The following is a 16,215-nucleotide window of genomic DNA, read 5'->3' as shown; positions in this document are numbered from 1 at the left end:
ATTTCAGCAATAAAGTCATTTTCAGGCGTCGAGATATCTCGGGCGGACTTCACACTTATTTTTTTCTATTTCTCATACCCAATTTCACGTTGCAAGACAGTGGATGACTACTGATTCACCACAAAGTGAAGAAAGATTCTGGCACCTCATTTGCTGATTAGTTAAGTGTAGTACCACGCATACAATGTCTAATACACTGTATTTCACAAAAGGACAAATGTTGATTAAATGCGAGAATTTGGCCACATCAAAAAGTATTTTTAAATACAGGACGTGACGTTTGACCTGTCAGTGAGCAGTTTAATTGTGAAAAGCAGATTTAACATTTATCTTGGTGAGTCTCATATGCATAGAATTCTACAGGATTTTTTCTTAAAGAAATAATTTATTCGATCCCAACTGCTAATAAGTCCAAATATTGTCCACATCTATTCTCACACATGCCGTGGTGAATCGGTCACTTCCGTTCTCGCCACCGGAATTCAACAAACCCGTCTTGACTGTGTGCACGACAGTACGCTGTTCTGGTCTAGAAGGCCAAATAGCGACAAGGTAAAAGCAATGGATCACTTTTTCATTCGATGATAGTTTAGGAAACAGTTTTCGGAGTTAGTATTTGTAAGCAGATAGTTCAACGAGTGACAGATGCATGCACAATTGGAAAAATTATGACAGTGTTCGCTCTGTCCTTGACCGGCTAGCTAACACAGTGTTTGCTAACTGCTAAATTGCTCAGTGTACTTACATGTCAACAGAGTAGGACATAACTGCATAATTGGTAGTAACTATTATATTTCACCGATTTTTTTTTTGTCTTTTAATTAGGTTGTTTGGGCAACACGACTAAGGCTAACTATGTTCTCACAAGACAATAACACTCCTTGCACAAAACTGCATTTCGTAGCACCTGTGAAGCGACATAATTTCTGATTTTGTAACCTGCGATCTTGGCAAGCTGCTAACGTTAGCATTAGCTATCCAGGCAACATGAATTGATACTGAGTGGTCTCTACCAGATATCTATTTGATTATCGAAAATGTCTAAATGTCTGCCTAAGTTATGTTCGTTAATATTTATCTAATTGGAGTGATGGGAGAAGACAATAGCAATGCTAGGGCGACGCGAACACTCTTGTTTTGCAAAACGTAGCTACCGTGTAGGTCACGCAGTTCGCCAAGAAAAAGTAGTTTGTGTACATTAGGTAGTATCTATAAATTAACTGAAATTTAACTGAATGTCTCCTCTTTTACAGCGTGATGTTGCGTCTGCCAGCAGTTAGCCGAACCCTGGCTGGGGTGGCTCACTCCAAGGGTTGTCTGGCCGCCCCAAATAACGGTAAAGAAACTACATTCAACCTATCTAGGGATATATTGTCCTTGTGTAACCCTACTCTTCAAATAGTGAAGAGCAAGTTTAGATTGAAAATTAACTGAAATGAAATGCCCTCAAAAGCTAGTAGAAATGTGAAACGAATGGGATTTAGATTGTGATTGCAAGTTTTTCTTTGCAAGAAATTGTAATGCACGAAAGCAATTGACAACAATTCTTTAATGTCGTTGAATGCAAGTCCTTTACTGATCCTTGCACTGGTTGTTGGAGACAGCTGTTAGCAACGACGTTGTTGTAAAATATTTTTTTCTCTGTGTTCTTGAAACAGTTCGTATGTCTGTCCGGGCTTCAAGTAACCTGGTGGAGGTGTTTGTTGATGGTAAGCCCATAATGGTGGAGCCTGGGACTACTGTATTGCAGGTAATTCTCCCCACATCTGTTTGGTATTATTAAGTAGTTATACACTAGACAACAAGTTTCAAATGTTCCCTGTTTTGGTAAACATGATGCTCACACGACGATGCGAGTGAATGTGGTTGTGTGTCCGCGCAGGCCTGTGAGAAGGTGGGCGTGCAGATTCCCCGTTTCTGTTATCACGAGCGTCTCTCTGTGGCAGGCAACTGCCGCATGTGCCTGGTGGAGATTGAAAAAGCGCCCAAGGTAACAGATTCTCTCTCTCTCTCTCTCTCTCTCTGGCACAAGAGTGGTGATTGCTGTTAACCCAGTAGCACAAAGTAATTCCTGAATCATGTTGTTCCTTAAGTAAACAGTGTTTAGTTTTGTAATGGTGTAATGTTATTCAATGTGCCTGTTAGTAGTGACATAAGTGTGTTTTTGAAATATAACACCGCCCTCTTTTTTTTTTCTTTGATTGACAGCCTGTGGCAGCCTGTGCTATGCCTGTAATGAAGGGCTGGAACATTCTGACCAACTCTGAGAAAACACGTAAGGCCAGGTAAGGCCACGCTCTTTTCCCGGTCTAGTTCTAGAATTTTCCTTTGCCACTTTTTCCTTACTGCCTATAACACCCCCCCCCCCCCCCCCCCCCCCAAAATACATTTTAACATGAATTATATTTCAGTGTGTAAACTCATGTCTTAGTCTTATCTCTCCCAGCTTGTCAGACCATGTAGTATTGCAACCGAAACATATCCTTATTCATATTCATTCTGTTTCTCATCCACTGTCTCCCTCGTGTGTGTTTTGTTTTAGAGAGGGAGTGATGGAGTTTCTTCTGGCCAATCATCCTCTAGACTGTCCAATCTGTGACCAGGGAGGAGAGTGCGACTTGCAGGTAAAATATAAGTGATAAGCTGGCGTGTGTTGTGAGGATTCACGTGATGTAAACGGTTATTGCCGCGGTCGAGCGGGGCTCTGTTAGTGACGTCACGTCACTCTCTGATCGTCCAGGACCAGTCGATGACGTTTGGCACCGACAGAAGTCGTTTCATGGAGGGAAAGAGAGCAGTGGAAGACAAGAACATTGGGCCGCTCATCAAAACCATCATGACCAGGTGTATCCAGTGCACACGCTGCGTACGGTAAGGAAGGGAAAACCACTTGTATCTTTTTTTTTTTTTTTTTTTTTGGAATGGCCAATTTTATCGGCGCTGTTCTTAAATCTCTGCTATGGCACAACCTTTGTACCAATCCAGTCGGTCAAAGAACAGCGGACGCGTTCTCTGATACGTGCAAGATCACCCGTTGCTTCTTTTCGCTTGGCCGTTTTCACCAAGGTGTCCATGGGAAATGTAGTCTACATGGATGCCTACACTACTCCTATACATTTTCCTGCAACTTTGCAGGTGCCCGCACTGACTCTAGGAGTAACATAAGCGCATAAGTCTCAGAGAGTAACCTGTCCTCTCCTTTTACCCCAGTGTCCTCTGTCAGATAATATGTATCTTTACTACTGCTGCCTCGTTGTTTCTTTATTTTGCGCTCAGTTCGTTGCATTTCTGACAGATTTGCCAGCGAGGTCGCGGGCGTGGAGGACCTGGGCACCACCGGCAGGGGCAACGACATGCAGATCGGCACGTACGTGGAGAAGATGTTCATGTCGGAGATGTCCGGGAATGTGATCGACATCTGTCCCGTGGGAGCGCTGACGTCCAAACCCTACGCCTTCACCGCACGACCCTGGGAGACCAGGTATGTCCCCCCCCCCTCAGCTTGATTCTTCTGAATCCTACAGAGTGTGACCGTGTGTGCATATTAAAGGTAGACTGCAGATCCGTATCTGGTTGTGTGTGTGTGTGTGTGTGTGTGTGTGTGTGACTACTGGTTCCTTACACACTGTGTCTTAAATCCACAGGAAGACAGAGACCATTGACGTGCTGGATGCCGTGGGCTCAAATATCGTGGTGAGCACCAGGGGTGGTGAGGTGATGAGAATCCTGCCCCGACTGAACGAAGACGTCAACGAGGAGTGGATCTCCGACAAGACCAGGTGAGGAGTGAACGCTGAAAACGTGCACACGTGGATACTAGACTGTACACACACACACACACACAAGACTTCAAACATATATTGACCTCTCTGCTTCTCTTGTATCCTCTTCTTCTCTTCCAGATTTGCGTATGATGGACTGAAGAGACAGCGGTTGACTCAGCCCATGGTGAAGGACGAGTCTGGGCAGTTTGCGGTCACCTCTTGGGAAGACGCCCTCACCCGGGTGGCCGGAGCTGTAAGTGTCTCCGAGCGTGTATGCAGCGTGTGTTAAATGGTGGTGTGTGTGTTAGCGTGCGTATTACAGAAGAAGAAAGGATTTTCTGGGATTTAAAAAGCATGTACGTGTGTAGTCTGTACTCTCTTCTCCTTTCTTCGACTTTTTCCTGCCCTTATATCTGGTCTAGTGACAGCACAGATGCCGCAGACAGCTCCGTAATGGACACATGCTTGTTTTGTGTTCTGCCTGTCTTTGAAGTCGCTTTGGATAAAAGCACCTGCTAAATAAATAAATACAGATGTGAGTGAGTGTGTGTGTGTGTGTGTGTTTGTGTGTTTTGGGACTGACTGAAGTCGTTCTGACTGTGTATGCAGCTTCAGGGAGCTCAGGGCTCTGAGATTGGAGTCATTGCTGGTGGGTTGGTGGATGCAGAGTCCCTGGTGGCTCTGAAGGACCTGCTAAACAAACTGAACAGCGATACACTCTGCACCGAGGAGGTCTTCCCCATGTCAGGGGCCGGGTAAGTCTTTAACCAGTATGTTACTCTAGTTTTGTTGTGTGTGTGTGTAATGTGTGTGTGTATGTGTGTTGGACCTTTTGGGGGTTCTTGTCAGTGAAATTTATGGTTTTGCTTTTATGCCAGTGTATGCGTTGGGAATTTCATTTTTTTTCATTTTAAAAAATGTCCTTTCGTGCCCCGCCCACAGAACTGACCTGCGCTCCAACTACCTTTTGAACACCCGTATCTCTGGCATTGAAGAGTGTGACCTGCTGCTTCTCATAGGGACAAACCCACGCTATGAGGCCCCTCTTTTTAACGCTCGCATTCGCAAGAGGTACACCCCTAACCCCACAGGGAACAGTTAAAGTACCGCTCTCTCAGTACAACTGAATGACATTGTATTAACCTCATTGTCTTGCTCTTGCTCTCTGTGTTCTCTCTCTTTGATTTTCCATTCCTGTCTCTTCCTCAGTTGGCTCCATAATGAGCTGCAGGTGGCAGTGGTAGGTTCCAACGTAGATCTCAACTACTCCTTCAATCACCTCGGAGACTCCACAGAGGTTCTGCAGCAGATCGCTGCAGGAACACACCCGTACTGCAAGGTGAGGCCTGGGATGGGGTGGGGGGGGGGGCGTTGTTTGAGACACTTCAACACAATTCAGACCTTATCTCATGGTTTCCCCATACGAGCTCTTCAGTCGCTCAGTGATGAATGGAAACTGTAAATCAGTGATAAAAACAAAGGGCATCGCTCTGCTCAGTTGTATCATGGTCAGTGTGATGCTTTCGTATTAACAAATGTTCAGTGTTGTTTAGAATAAGATAAGAACGTCATGCAACAGTGTATATGAACTTGTAAGGTCTTGTGACACTTTGAGTCTATGAGGAGGTTTTGAGGCCTTGTTCATAACTGTGGCGCTCCCCTCTTCCTCGCGTGCTGTTCAGGAGCTGGCCCAGGCCAAGCGTCCCGTCGTGGTCGTAGGAAGCTCCACGCTCCAAAGGAAGGACGGCGCGGCCATCCTGGCCGCCGTGTCCACCATCGCCCAGAACGCTCGGGCCAGCAGCGGCGTGGAGGAGGGCTGGAAGGTGCTCAACATCCTGCACAGGTCTGCACCTCTTACTTTTTTTGGGGTGGGGGGGGTGGGGTGGGGCTTTGCAAAGAAATCAGTTAGTTCTCTGCAAACACATTACCAAGTATGTCATGTGTGAACCGATGTATGCAGTGGCCTTTCCCTGATATTCCCTCTAAAGCTGTTGGGTATTGGCTGTAGTGATGGCAGCAGTCTCTTAGCTTGGTGCTAATGCTGTCGCTCTCTGTCAGCGTTTGACTCTGAGACACGCTAATGCTAGTACTATGATAGTGTATTACTACCGTCCTCATTGTTGTGTGTGTGTGTCCAGGGTGGCCAGTCAGGTCGCAGCCTTGGACCTGGGCTACAAGCCTGGTGTGGAGGCCATCCGAAAATCTCCGCCCAAAGTGCTGTTCCTGCTGGGAGCGGATGCTGGCTGCGTCACACGACAGGACCTGCCCAAAGACTGCTTCATCATCTACCAAGGTAAGGCTTATCCACACACACATACACACACACACACACACACACACAGTTTCACAGTGTCGGTCACTGTAATGTCTAGTGTACTGAGTACAAGCTGACAGTTGAATGTTGACTGTAAGGAACGTGTGTTATCGTACATGCTCTGTGTCTTGTGTTTATTTCGACTGAGCATTCTAAACGCGTCCCACGCAGGTCACCATGGCGACGTCGGTGCCCCGATGGCTGATGTGATTCTGCCCGGAGCCGCCTACACAGAGAAATGCGGCACCTATGTGAACACGGAGGGCCGCGCCCAGCAGACCAGGGTGGCCGTCACCGCGCCAGGCTTGGCACGAGAGGACTGGAAGATCATCCGGGCTGTCTCTGAGGTACACACACACACACACACACACGCGCGCGCACTCTCATTCACATAACACACACATTCTTGCACTAAATTCAGAATGAAAACCTTTCACTGACTTGTACCCATGTACATTTTGCCATATCTAAAGATTCATCTGTTTAACTGCAAGCAAGAAATCATTCTCACGTTCATATCTCTTTGTTTGCGTTCCTCAAGGTTGGGACAAAAGATTTTTTTTTTTTAATTTTACATAGCCGTTCCATACGTGTAGCAACATGAATAGACTCCCTTGCTAGAATCTCTCTACCCACTTGAACTGTCTCTTTGCATTAGAATGAGCACATTCTGCTATGTTTGTTTATTTCTAGAGTATTGCTTTGTTACGAGCTGAAAAGTGTCAGTGTGTTTGCTGTTGTATGTAACTGTGCCGATGTTCATTTGCAGCTGGCTGGAGTCACGCTGCCCTATGACACACTGGACGAGGTGAGAGACAGACTGGCGGAGGTCGCCCCTAACCTCGTTCGCTATGACGACGTGGAGGAAGCCAACTATTTCAAACAGGCCAACGAACTCGCCATGGTGAGGAGCGCCGTCTGTTTCCTACAGCGGGGAGAAAAGGATCCGTTTTTGTTTTTTTTTTGGTTACGTTCATCATTTGGGCAAATGTTGACATGATCTCTCTCTCTCTCTGTCTCTCTTGCTCACTCACTCAGAGTGTGGATCAGACCCTCCTGGCAGACCCTCTTGTTCCGCCTCAGATCTCGGTCAAGGACTTTTATATGACAGGTAAAGAAAAATGCCTCACATGCCAGTAATATGGATCTCTGTATCTCCCGTGTTCGGTGTGAAAGTCAGACCGTGGAGTGTGTGTGTGTAGAGGAGTGTAACAGCATGTGTGTGAATGCCAGTCAAACCAACCACATCATTGTAACAGGGTACTAGTATCACAAAATCTTAGGGAAGGAGAGAGTAGGTGTGTGTGTGAGATGATGAAAAGACTGGTAAAGGAAACCAAAAGGGCGTGGGTTCAAACCCCAAATACGACAACTCCTGCCCCTGAGCCGGACCCTTGACCGCCGAGGCCGTGTGACCTCTGACATAGATACCAATAACTGTAATTAGCCCTGAATAAAAAGCATCACCTAAATGAACAAAACTGTAAATTCTACGCATAGCCTCACCTTTGAATTTTGACTTGGTCTGTGTGTGCTGTCAGAATTAGTGAGAAAGCGTATTTGTATGTGTGTGATGACAGTCTTAAAGAGATACTGTGGATGTATTTGCATTGTTTTGGGTTTTTTTTTTCGTTTTTGGTTTTTTAATCTGTACAGAATTCCTGTTAACCCCTGACTAACGCTCTCCTTGTCATCCTACAGATTCCATCAGCAGGGCCTCCCAGACAATGGCCAAGTGTGTGAAGGCCGTCACAGAGGGAGCACAGGCGATAGAGGAGCCTTCCATCTGCTAAAAAAAAAACAAAAACCACACACACACCTGTCCTCTGTAAAACACTCACTCTTTTGTGAGATAAACCAGTCCATCAGTTAAACGCGCACACAAACGTCTTCGAAAGAGCCCAAAAAAACCTTAAACTCAAAGACATCATTTCTCTGTAGCGCATGGTCCACAGCGCTCTACGGCCTGCGGAACTTATATGTAGTAGAACAGCTCTGCTCCAATGTGTGGGGTTTTTTTTTTTTCATGCTTATATTTATCTATGCTGAGAGCGTTGTAAAGATGTCATTCCTGTGTTCAGGTATGGAAGAACAGCTTTGTTGTTGAGAAGCTTACCTTATAATGAATAAAACCTTAACATGTCAATGTACCTCGTCATAATCTTTGCACTGCTAGTGCCAAATGTGTCCAAGTATTCACTTTTTTTTTTTTTTAAATGTGTGTGTGCGGTCTCTGCACTTTATTTTTGCACAAGTCTATACATTTTTTTTTTTGAGGGGTTCAGGTTTCTGTCCAAAAAGCAGCTGTTTTGGTTTTTTGTTTTTTTTTTCACCTGGTTAGTTGTTAAAGAGTTTATTGTCCTAAAGTCTCAAACTGTAGCCCGTCACTGTATTTAAACTCTGCTTTAAGGTTTCACATAAATATTCAGAAATAATAGAGAGTCTCAATGAAATTAATCAACCCCTCTATCATAAGGTTATTTTTATTATTATTATTATTTTTCTAAACTTGTAACTAAGGGTGCAGAGTCGCAAGAAATAGAAAAAAAATATTCCCCCATGTTCCGTAATGTTTGTGGAGAGTCCTGAGCCCAAAAGTAGGTCTCCATGCTCCCATATGTATTTCTCGTCAGTCGTTAACATTTTTCCAGGTGGTTAAACTTAGTTATGGAGACGTGGTTTACATCATTTTAAGGGCAGATAGGGGGCAATCCTGCAGTTTATTCCCTTTAACTCACACTGCACCACACAAAACACACGCGCACCTGCCTAGACCTTAAACAGAGAAATGTCTTTTTTTTTTTTTGTACCCCGACGCTTGGTTCACAGCCATAATATGAAAATGTGTAACGAAATGTAAACGTGTACTCGACGTGATAACGCAGTCACTGAGTTTTATATGTCACGTTCCTAATGTCATTCAAGTCAAGCCAGGGAGGGACGATGTAGTCGCCGGTGAAGACCTGGGGGCGATACCCTCAACTTAAAATTAAAAACGGCAGGTCAAATCAAACAGCTATCAGACACGATATTCATTATTGTCTAGAGGAGAAGTGTGTTGTTTGGTTTCTGCGCTTTGGGCAACAATGTCGACTTAAAAATTGCAGCATAACATAAGTTACATTCCAAAATGGTTGCAGTGGTTGTTGTTGTACCGTTGGCTGTTGTCATGTCCCCCAAGTGCCTGTAGTAGTGCTGTGTGAAACCTTGCATCCGATGACAAAACCAACACCCCCCTTCCCGTTGTGTACGGCTAGTTTTATTTAAATAACCGACATTGGAATGCATGTTATATTCTAGCAAAATGACATGCAGAAATAAAAAACAAGCGTTTTACTGGTAAATGCGGCGAGAGAGCAGCGAAGTATCCCCGTTGGGCGCAATAGCAGTTTATGGTGACCGTCCGAAGAGAATACCTTATCTAGCATACTGCAACGGAAGGTAAACTGGGCTACAGCGAAGCATCGGACTCGAGCATAGCAGGAAGCTCGCATATCACGCGAGGGAAGGCGGACACTCGCTACGCGACACCTGCGGATTACAAGGTCTGAGAGGCCGACGGTACTAATATATAATTCCTTTTAACTGTGGTTTTTAAAACGCACATGGTTGTTCCTAAACATGCGTATAACGCAACATCAAAAGCAATTTTAAAGGCACAAGGTTTTGGTGTATTTGAATTAAATGTGTAGCAATATTATGTTTATGTTTCGTTCTTCGAGATCCATTTCCTGGTTCAAAACATTATCTTTTATGTAAATCAGTATATTAAATTATTAACGAATTGAATTTTATTTTAATAGTTAATGCAAAATACCCCGTAAAATGTATTAGAAAGATGTGTTTTGTACTAAGCTAGTTCTTGTCTATTTCCGCTCTAAGTCAATCATCTTTCCCGAGTTATATGAAAGCTGGTCAAATTGAAACTACAGGCGCTTCTGATGTTTCCCTATTCGAGCCCGAAAAGTAACTGATAGTGTTGTCCAAGTTGAAGATAGAATAAGTAGGCGGGTAAGCTGTCCACACTCCCCTTGCGTTTTCAAAGTAGCTTTGCATGTCAAATCTGCCGTTTGCTGGTCGTGCACTTTTATTATACAACGTTGGTGCTCTTCATCTGATCGTGTACCTTTTCGTGCACTGAAACCATACTGTGAGTTATGACATTTTTTGTTAACTTTATAAATAAATTACATCCCGCAGTTTTCGAGATAAAGAAAAATGTAGGACCACGTTTCATACACGGCGAACTGTTGTCAAAGATAGCAACGTATGGTGACTGGATAAACAACTACTTTAATTAAAATGTCATGAATGTGTAATATCAGGGATGCTTTCTCAGGAAAAAAAAAATGGTCAGGGTAACGGCCCTTACCTAACGTTCATAGAGACAGGAGAATTTTTTTAGGTGACATCTGGGTGACCGCTCCTTGACCTGAGCTTTGAAATGAAAGCGTTTAAACTTTAAACCTTCCCCCCTCCCCCTTCATACTCACTCAGGGGAGTCGTTGCAACATCTCCTGTAATCACATTGCTTCTGTTTCTTTTAAAGAGCATCTGACCACTCGCTTTCGCACAGCCATGCATTATTGATAAACTGTGTTATTTGCTGTGTCACAGGATCTTCTCCTCCTGTTTTGAAGCCCGCTTCCAAAACTTTAACTTAGTTGTTTTCTTATTGATTCCTGAAATTTGCTCGTTTTTCTTGCATCTTATCAATCATAGCTTCGCCCTCTCAGTTGTGTTCTCATCTTCTCAATTGGAGCCTCAAAGAAAGCAAAAAAATAAGTCAGGTTAAATGACTTTGGAGAGTAGTTGCCCACACGCTTATCTCACCAGCCTAATTTTTTGATCGTTTTAGCTAATGTTCCCGAGAGCTGGAGTCACGGGATGTTTGAGGGCAAACATATCCACTTTTCGGAGGTGGACCACAAGCCTCTGTGTTCATACAGTCCCAAGCTCTGTAAGCAGAGACGACTCAACGGCTACGCCTTCTGCATACGGCACGTTCTAGAGGACAGGAGCGCGCCTTTTCGGCAGTGCGAGTATGTGGCCAAATACAACAGCCAGCGCTGCACAAACCCCATTCCCAAGGCACAGGACCGCAAGTGAGTGTCACATGATCCGGCGTTTGTTCGGTAGAAAACGAAAAAAAAAAAAAAGTATTTAAGGCCGATTTCTCACATAAGAACTTTGGTTCTGGAGTAAGTTGCTTGTAGAATATAGATAGTGAGTATGTGTGTGTGTGTGTGTGTATTGTAGGTATATCTCACACTTTTTTATGTTAAACAGGTACTGTAACAGTCATCTACAGGTTATGGGTGTTCTTCCCAAGAAGGAGAGGAAAAAGAGACAAGATGCTCTGGAAACCTTGGCTCTTAACATCACCGTTCCCTCTCTTGCCCTGAAGAACCCCAATGGGGTGGACCGCCTGTCCTCCTCTCCACTCCCCTCCCTGGCCTGTCTTCTCCCCCTGGACCCGTTCGCCTTCTGCAAGGTGGAGAAAGAGGGCGGGACGTTCCGGAAGAAACCTCAGAGCCGCTTGGGGCCGAACCCCAAGCAGAAGCACAAGGATCCACAGATGTTCGCAGAACTTGCCAAACCCTCCCCTCTGTCCCCCCCCGCCCCAAAGCACTCTCATCTTTCCCCTTCATCTCGTCAGGTGGGTCCTTCCCAGTCCCTCGTTGCCAAAAACTCTCCCGCGGCCCCCGCCTCGCCCCACGCAGCACTCCAGCGAAGTTCATTATGCAAAACAGGTTTACCTCAAACCAGTGGTCAGACCGTTAGCGGACCAACTGCCACCAACCACAAGACAGACCCGTGTTATAAACCCAGCCTTGACAGAAGGGCTGCCCCCGTTGTCTCGCATGTGCCATCCAGCAGTGTCACCACCCAGGTGGTACCCTCAGCGGCCCCCCCGTTACCCCGCAGTGCGACGCCTCTCCAGAGACTGATGGACCAGCATTCAAGAAGACACAAAGACCTCAGTCCCCATTTAGGTGAATATCCAGCGGCTTTATATTAACAGCTAACGCATGCGGGGTTGCCCAAATCCAGTCCTGGAGAGAGGTTTTTTTTTTTTTTTTTCACATCCACCGACCACTGTGGTTCCAATTTTCTGTTCTCCAGGTAGAGATCAGGCTGTGATTAATACGTAATTGTAAAAACCGTAGGACCTCAGTGGCCTTCCAGCACTGCATTTGGGGGACCCTTCATCTAAGGACAGCTTTTACCGTCAAACATTAAAACAAAGATCGGCAAATTGTTAGTCTAGGAGTATGATTATTTGAGTGTTTTGCTACAGAGCGTTTAGACATCACAAAGTCTGGGCCAGTGTCGACTCTTTTTTTCTTTTTGTTGGAGCATTCTGAACACTTTCTCTTACAGGGTTGGACTGGTCGGAGGACAGTGCAGAAGATGATGAGGAAGAAGTGGGTAGACTGGCATCATATCAGTATCAAAGACTTCAGAGAAAACATTCTCAGGAAAGGTAAATCCGTATATCCGTACTAAACTTTAGCTGAAGTAGTTAATCAGTGCTAAGATTTGATTTTTTTTTTCCTTTGGAGATGAACAGATGTTTACTTGCATTATATCAATACCAAACCACAAGGCCGAACATCAGTCTTCATGTGAGACCACATCTCTCTCTTTCTCTCTTTGGGGAATGTGTAATCCCAGCATGAACTCTGAAAACCTTGTGACTGTTTACTAAACTACGTCTGAATTCGGTCAAGTTCAGAACTGCAACATAATGTGAACGCTCAGTAATTTGGTCTCCCAGGAATCTTGGAGGACACACAGACTATCTCGGAGACCAAAACCAGACCGTTGCCTTTCTCTTGTCTGACAGTGCCGAGGGTTCCCGTGGCCGTGGCGACCGTTTGGCGAATCTCTCCTCGTACCTGAGGCAGAAGCACAAGCACCTGTGCCGAGAGGAGAGAGCCTTCAGACGGGAGAGGAGATCCCAAGACACCCTCCGAAAAGCGCTGCTGCAGGCCGCGAAACACGACCCCCTCCAAACCGCGCACCTTATTCAGAGTCAGCACGACGCTCCCCCCTCAGTCTCCAGGTAAATTCACAGCCTGCCTCCCCCCCCAAAAAAACCCCACATATTTTAGACAGTCTAGTCCTGCTCTTCCACTCACACATATATCACCAAGGCAGGCATTCCCAGTATGTACTGTCTCTGCTTTCATACACTTATTACCGTTTTAATATGTGGTTTTTTATCACGCGGCGTTAGGTTGAAAAGGCCGCTGGACTCGGACTCGGACTCGGGGTTCTGCTCGGCCGTCGTTAAGGAGGAGACCTGCGGTAACCGGGCTCTGCCGTTTACGCGCCATTGCTTCCAACGTATCCTTTCCAAGCCTGGCCCCAAAAAACATCTGTCCGCGGATGCTACTGACCGCGCGTTCAGAGCCGCCTCTGCCGGTGTCCTGTCTCTCTGTGGTTGTTCCCTTTTTCTTTCGTCCTCTGTGGGTTCTCTACGGGTTCCCCATGGGTTGTGTACCTTGACGTAGCTCTGACAGATATCTTACAGAACCGCTCCCAGCAGCTCTTCTCCAGCTGCACGGCGCGTTTCGCGGACGGAGCGCAGTGTTCGGTGCCCGTCTTCGACATCACGCACCAGACGCCACTCTGTGACGAACACGCCAAAAAGATGGTGAGTCCTGGCTCCTCGGGAACTTCCTCGTTCGACGCATTTAGATAAGTTCTTCAAGTAGAGATGTAAACAAAGCCAATGTTGCAGTCAGAGAACCTGGCTAAAAAAACCCCCAAAAAACGAACGTATTCGTGTTGCTGTTAACGCTGGTGCAGTCAACGGTAACTAAACAACATAACTTTTTGACAAACGGTGGACTAATGGTGATTCTATAAAGATTGGCTTCTCTGACATGGCCTTTGATTCATTAGAGACTTGAATGCTCTGTTGAGTAAAGAATCTCCATTCATAACACCACTGAGCACAGTCCACTGTAAAATGCATTCTTGGTATAGTCTAGGACGGACTGTACCTTTTCTTCGAGTGATCTTTGGGTCAGAATTATGGTTTAGCCTTAATTGAGTAAGAGTTTGATTTGTTAAAACCACACTGCACCACATTTCTCACGTACTCCCCGACTCCGACTCCGACTCCGACTCCTCTCTGATATTTGGACTCTACGGACTCTTGTGTAGGACAACTTCCTGCGTGGAGATGTCAGTCGTAAAACATACCACCATCACCAGCAGCAGCAACGTAAGCCCCTGAAGAAGACCAAGCCCTCTGTTCTCACCAAGAAACACAAGAAAGGCAAGAGAGGCCCGGGGCGGCGGCCTCAGAAGCCAATCCCCCCAGCACTGCCCCAGGGGAACCTGGTAATGCCCCCTCTGCCCATGCAGACCTCTGGCCTTAGGTGAGTCTCAATGCGTGTGCGTGTGTATTTGTATGGATGTATGTGAGTGTGTGTGTGTGTGTGTGTGTGTGTGTGTGTGTTTGTCTGTGAATCCTCTTTGCTGATTATGATACCCTTGGTTTTTGCAGAAGTCCGCTGACACCAGACCTCAGCGCCGACGAATTTCCTGATGACATTGCCAACGACATCAGTGACATTCCGCAAGACCTGGAGCTGAACCAGGAGGATTTCTCGGACGTTCTTCCACGGCTACCCGATGATCTCCAGGACTTTGATCTATTTGGAGGTCGCTCTTCTCTTCTCTTCTCTTCTCTTCTCTTCTCTTCTCTTCTCTTCTCTTCTCTTCTCTTCTCTTCCCTTCTCCTCTCTTCTGGGTCTTGTTTGTTCGCTTTACTTTCTCATTTTAACACTAGCACTGAATTTATATAATGTCACAAGAGCATGTAGATGTGCGACCCCTTCAATTTACATAACTTACCTGTTCCATTTGAAAGTATGATTCTCAAAATGATAATTAACACATTTTCAGAAAGCATTCCAAGTAACAAGATGATCATGTGTTAATTTTAGTCATTTTTATTTTCACTTAATTATTTGGGGCGGAGGGTGACTAACATGTGACTAAAACTAAAATGTATTCAACTCAGAAGACTAAGCCTAAAACTAAATTAAAATAAAATAAAACCATAATGAACACTGATGGGGACAGAATTCTTTGCTTTTATGCTTCTAGTGACGAGGCAAGATCTGTGATAGAGCTTCTGTGCGTGTAATTTCAGGTAAGAGCAACGAATTGCTACCCACGTCGGAGGAGGCTGAAGAACTGGTGCGTGTGCTTCAGGCTATGGGCTCCTACCCAGAATCCCTCGTGTGCCTGAGCAGCATGGGCGAGTTGGAGCCAGCAGAGGGCGCCGAGTGCCGCGCCATGGTGGGAGGCATGGTGGACCTGCTGAGCGCGAGACTGTCGGCGGACAGCTTATCTGCTCTGGAGCTAGACCCCGGCCTGCTACCGCATTCCGAGGTTGACTACCCCCCCTCGCCCCTGTCCCCTCAGCCCCCCCTCACGCCCCCGTCTTCGGTGCCCGCCAGCACCGCGGCCAACTTGAGCCATCTGACGGACGGCACGTTTCCACAGAGACACGCCCCCCACCTCTCCGCCAAGGCGGACGCCTCCAGAGGAGATCTGGTGGGAGATTTGCCTCCTCTGGGGAGGGAGGAGGACTCTCTTCATGGGTCTTGGGGCATGCTGCCCCTGCCTCTGACCGACTCGCCTCACTTCCACAGCCTGGTGGGACCGGAGATCCTGTTGACGTCCACCTCTCTCTCCACGCCCCCCGTCCCCTTGGCGACGGCCCCCTGCCAGCCCACCGCCGACCACTCGGCCCTGCCCCAAAGCAGCCTGACTATTCCGGTCACTTCCGCCACCTCCTCGCCTCCTCAGGACCTCTTCAGCTCCGGTCTACCTAAACACCCCCTCCCGCCACCGATGGTCAACCACTGTGGGATCCCGGCAGACCTACAACCGCATCACAGCTTGCCTGCGCCCCCTATGGACCAAGGCTGAACTTCAGCCTCTCGGAATACCTACCTAACCAGACTGATTACAGGTTGACTTTAGACTATTCTCAGTATTCAGGGAACACGTTACTGGAATTTTTTTGTTTTGTTTTGTTTTTTTTTTTTTTTCTTCAGCGTCACGGGTCTCGTCTGTCTGGTTTCAAGAGCTTGCCTGTTTGTTTGC

General features: G+C 46.3%; 2 protein-coding genes across 2 annotated transcripts; both read left to right on the top strand.

Moving 5' to 3' along the window:
* Positions 1-490: 490 nt before the first annotated feature.
* ndufs1 (NADH:ubiquinone oxidoreductase core subunit S1) lies at positions 491-8,224 on the top strand. Its single transcript, XM_030781636.1, has 19 exons — positions 491-552; positions 1,254-1,336; positions 1,659-1,750; positions 1,883-1,990; positions 2,209-2,285; positions 2,543-2,624; positions 2,741-2,871; positions 3,296-3,481; positions 3,645-3,779; positions 3,903-4,017; positions 4,374-4,519; positions 4,707-4,835; positions 4,974-5,103; positions 5,447-5,607; positions 5,903-6,057; positions 6,250-6,425; positions 6,848-6,982; positions 7,117-7,189; positions 7,780-8,224. Exons 2-19 carry the CDS (start codon positions 1,258-1,260, stop codon positions 7,869-7,871), a joined length of 2,202 nt encoding a protein of 733 aa, XP_030637496.1. The 5' UTR covers positions 491-552; positions 1,254-1,257; the 3' UTR covers positions 7,872-8,224.
* Positions 8,225-9,496: 1,272 nt separating this feature from the next.
* On the top strand, positions 9,497-16,038 carry ino80db (INO80 complex subunit Db). The gene is made up of 10 exons (XM_030781805.1): positions 9,497-9,623; positions 10,937-11,183; positions 11,368-12,074; positions 12,463-12,565; positions 12,929-13,147; positions 13,322-13,431; positions 13,608-13,741; positions 14,257-14,474; positions 14,603-14,760; positions 15,254-16,038. Exons 2-10 carry the CDS (start codon positions 10,966-10,968, stop codon positions 16,036-16,038), a joined length of 2,652 nt encoding a protein of 883 aa, XP_030637665.1. The 5' UTR covers positions 9,497-9,623; positions 10,937-10,965.
* Positions 16,039-16,215: the final 177 nt, after the last annotated feature.

Source organism: Chanos chanos, chromosome 8 (genome assembly GCF_902362185.1).
Source record: "Chanos chanos chromosome 8, fChaCha1.1, whole genome shotgun sequence".
Lineage (NCBI taxonomy): Eukaryota > Metazoa > Chordata > Actinopteri > Gonorynchiformes > Chanidae > Chanos > Chanos chanos.
This window is presented reverse-complemented; position numbering and strand designations above follow the sequence as displayed.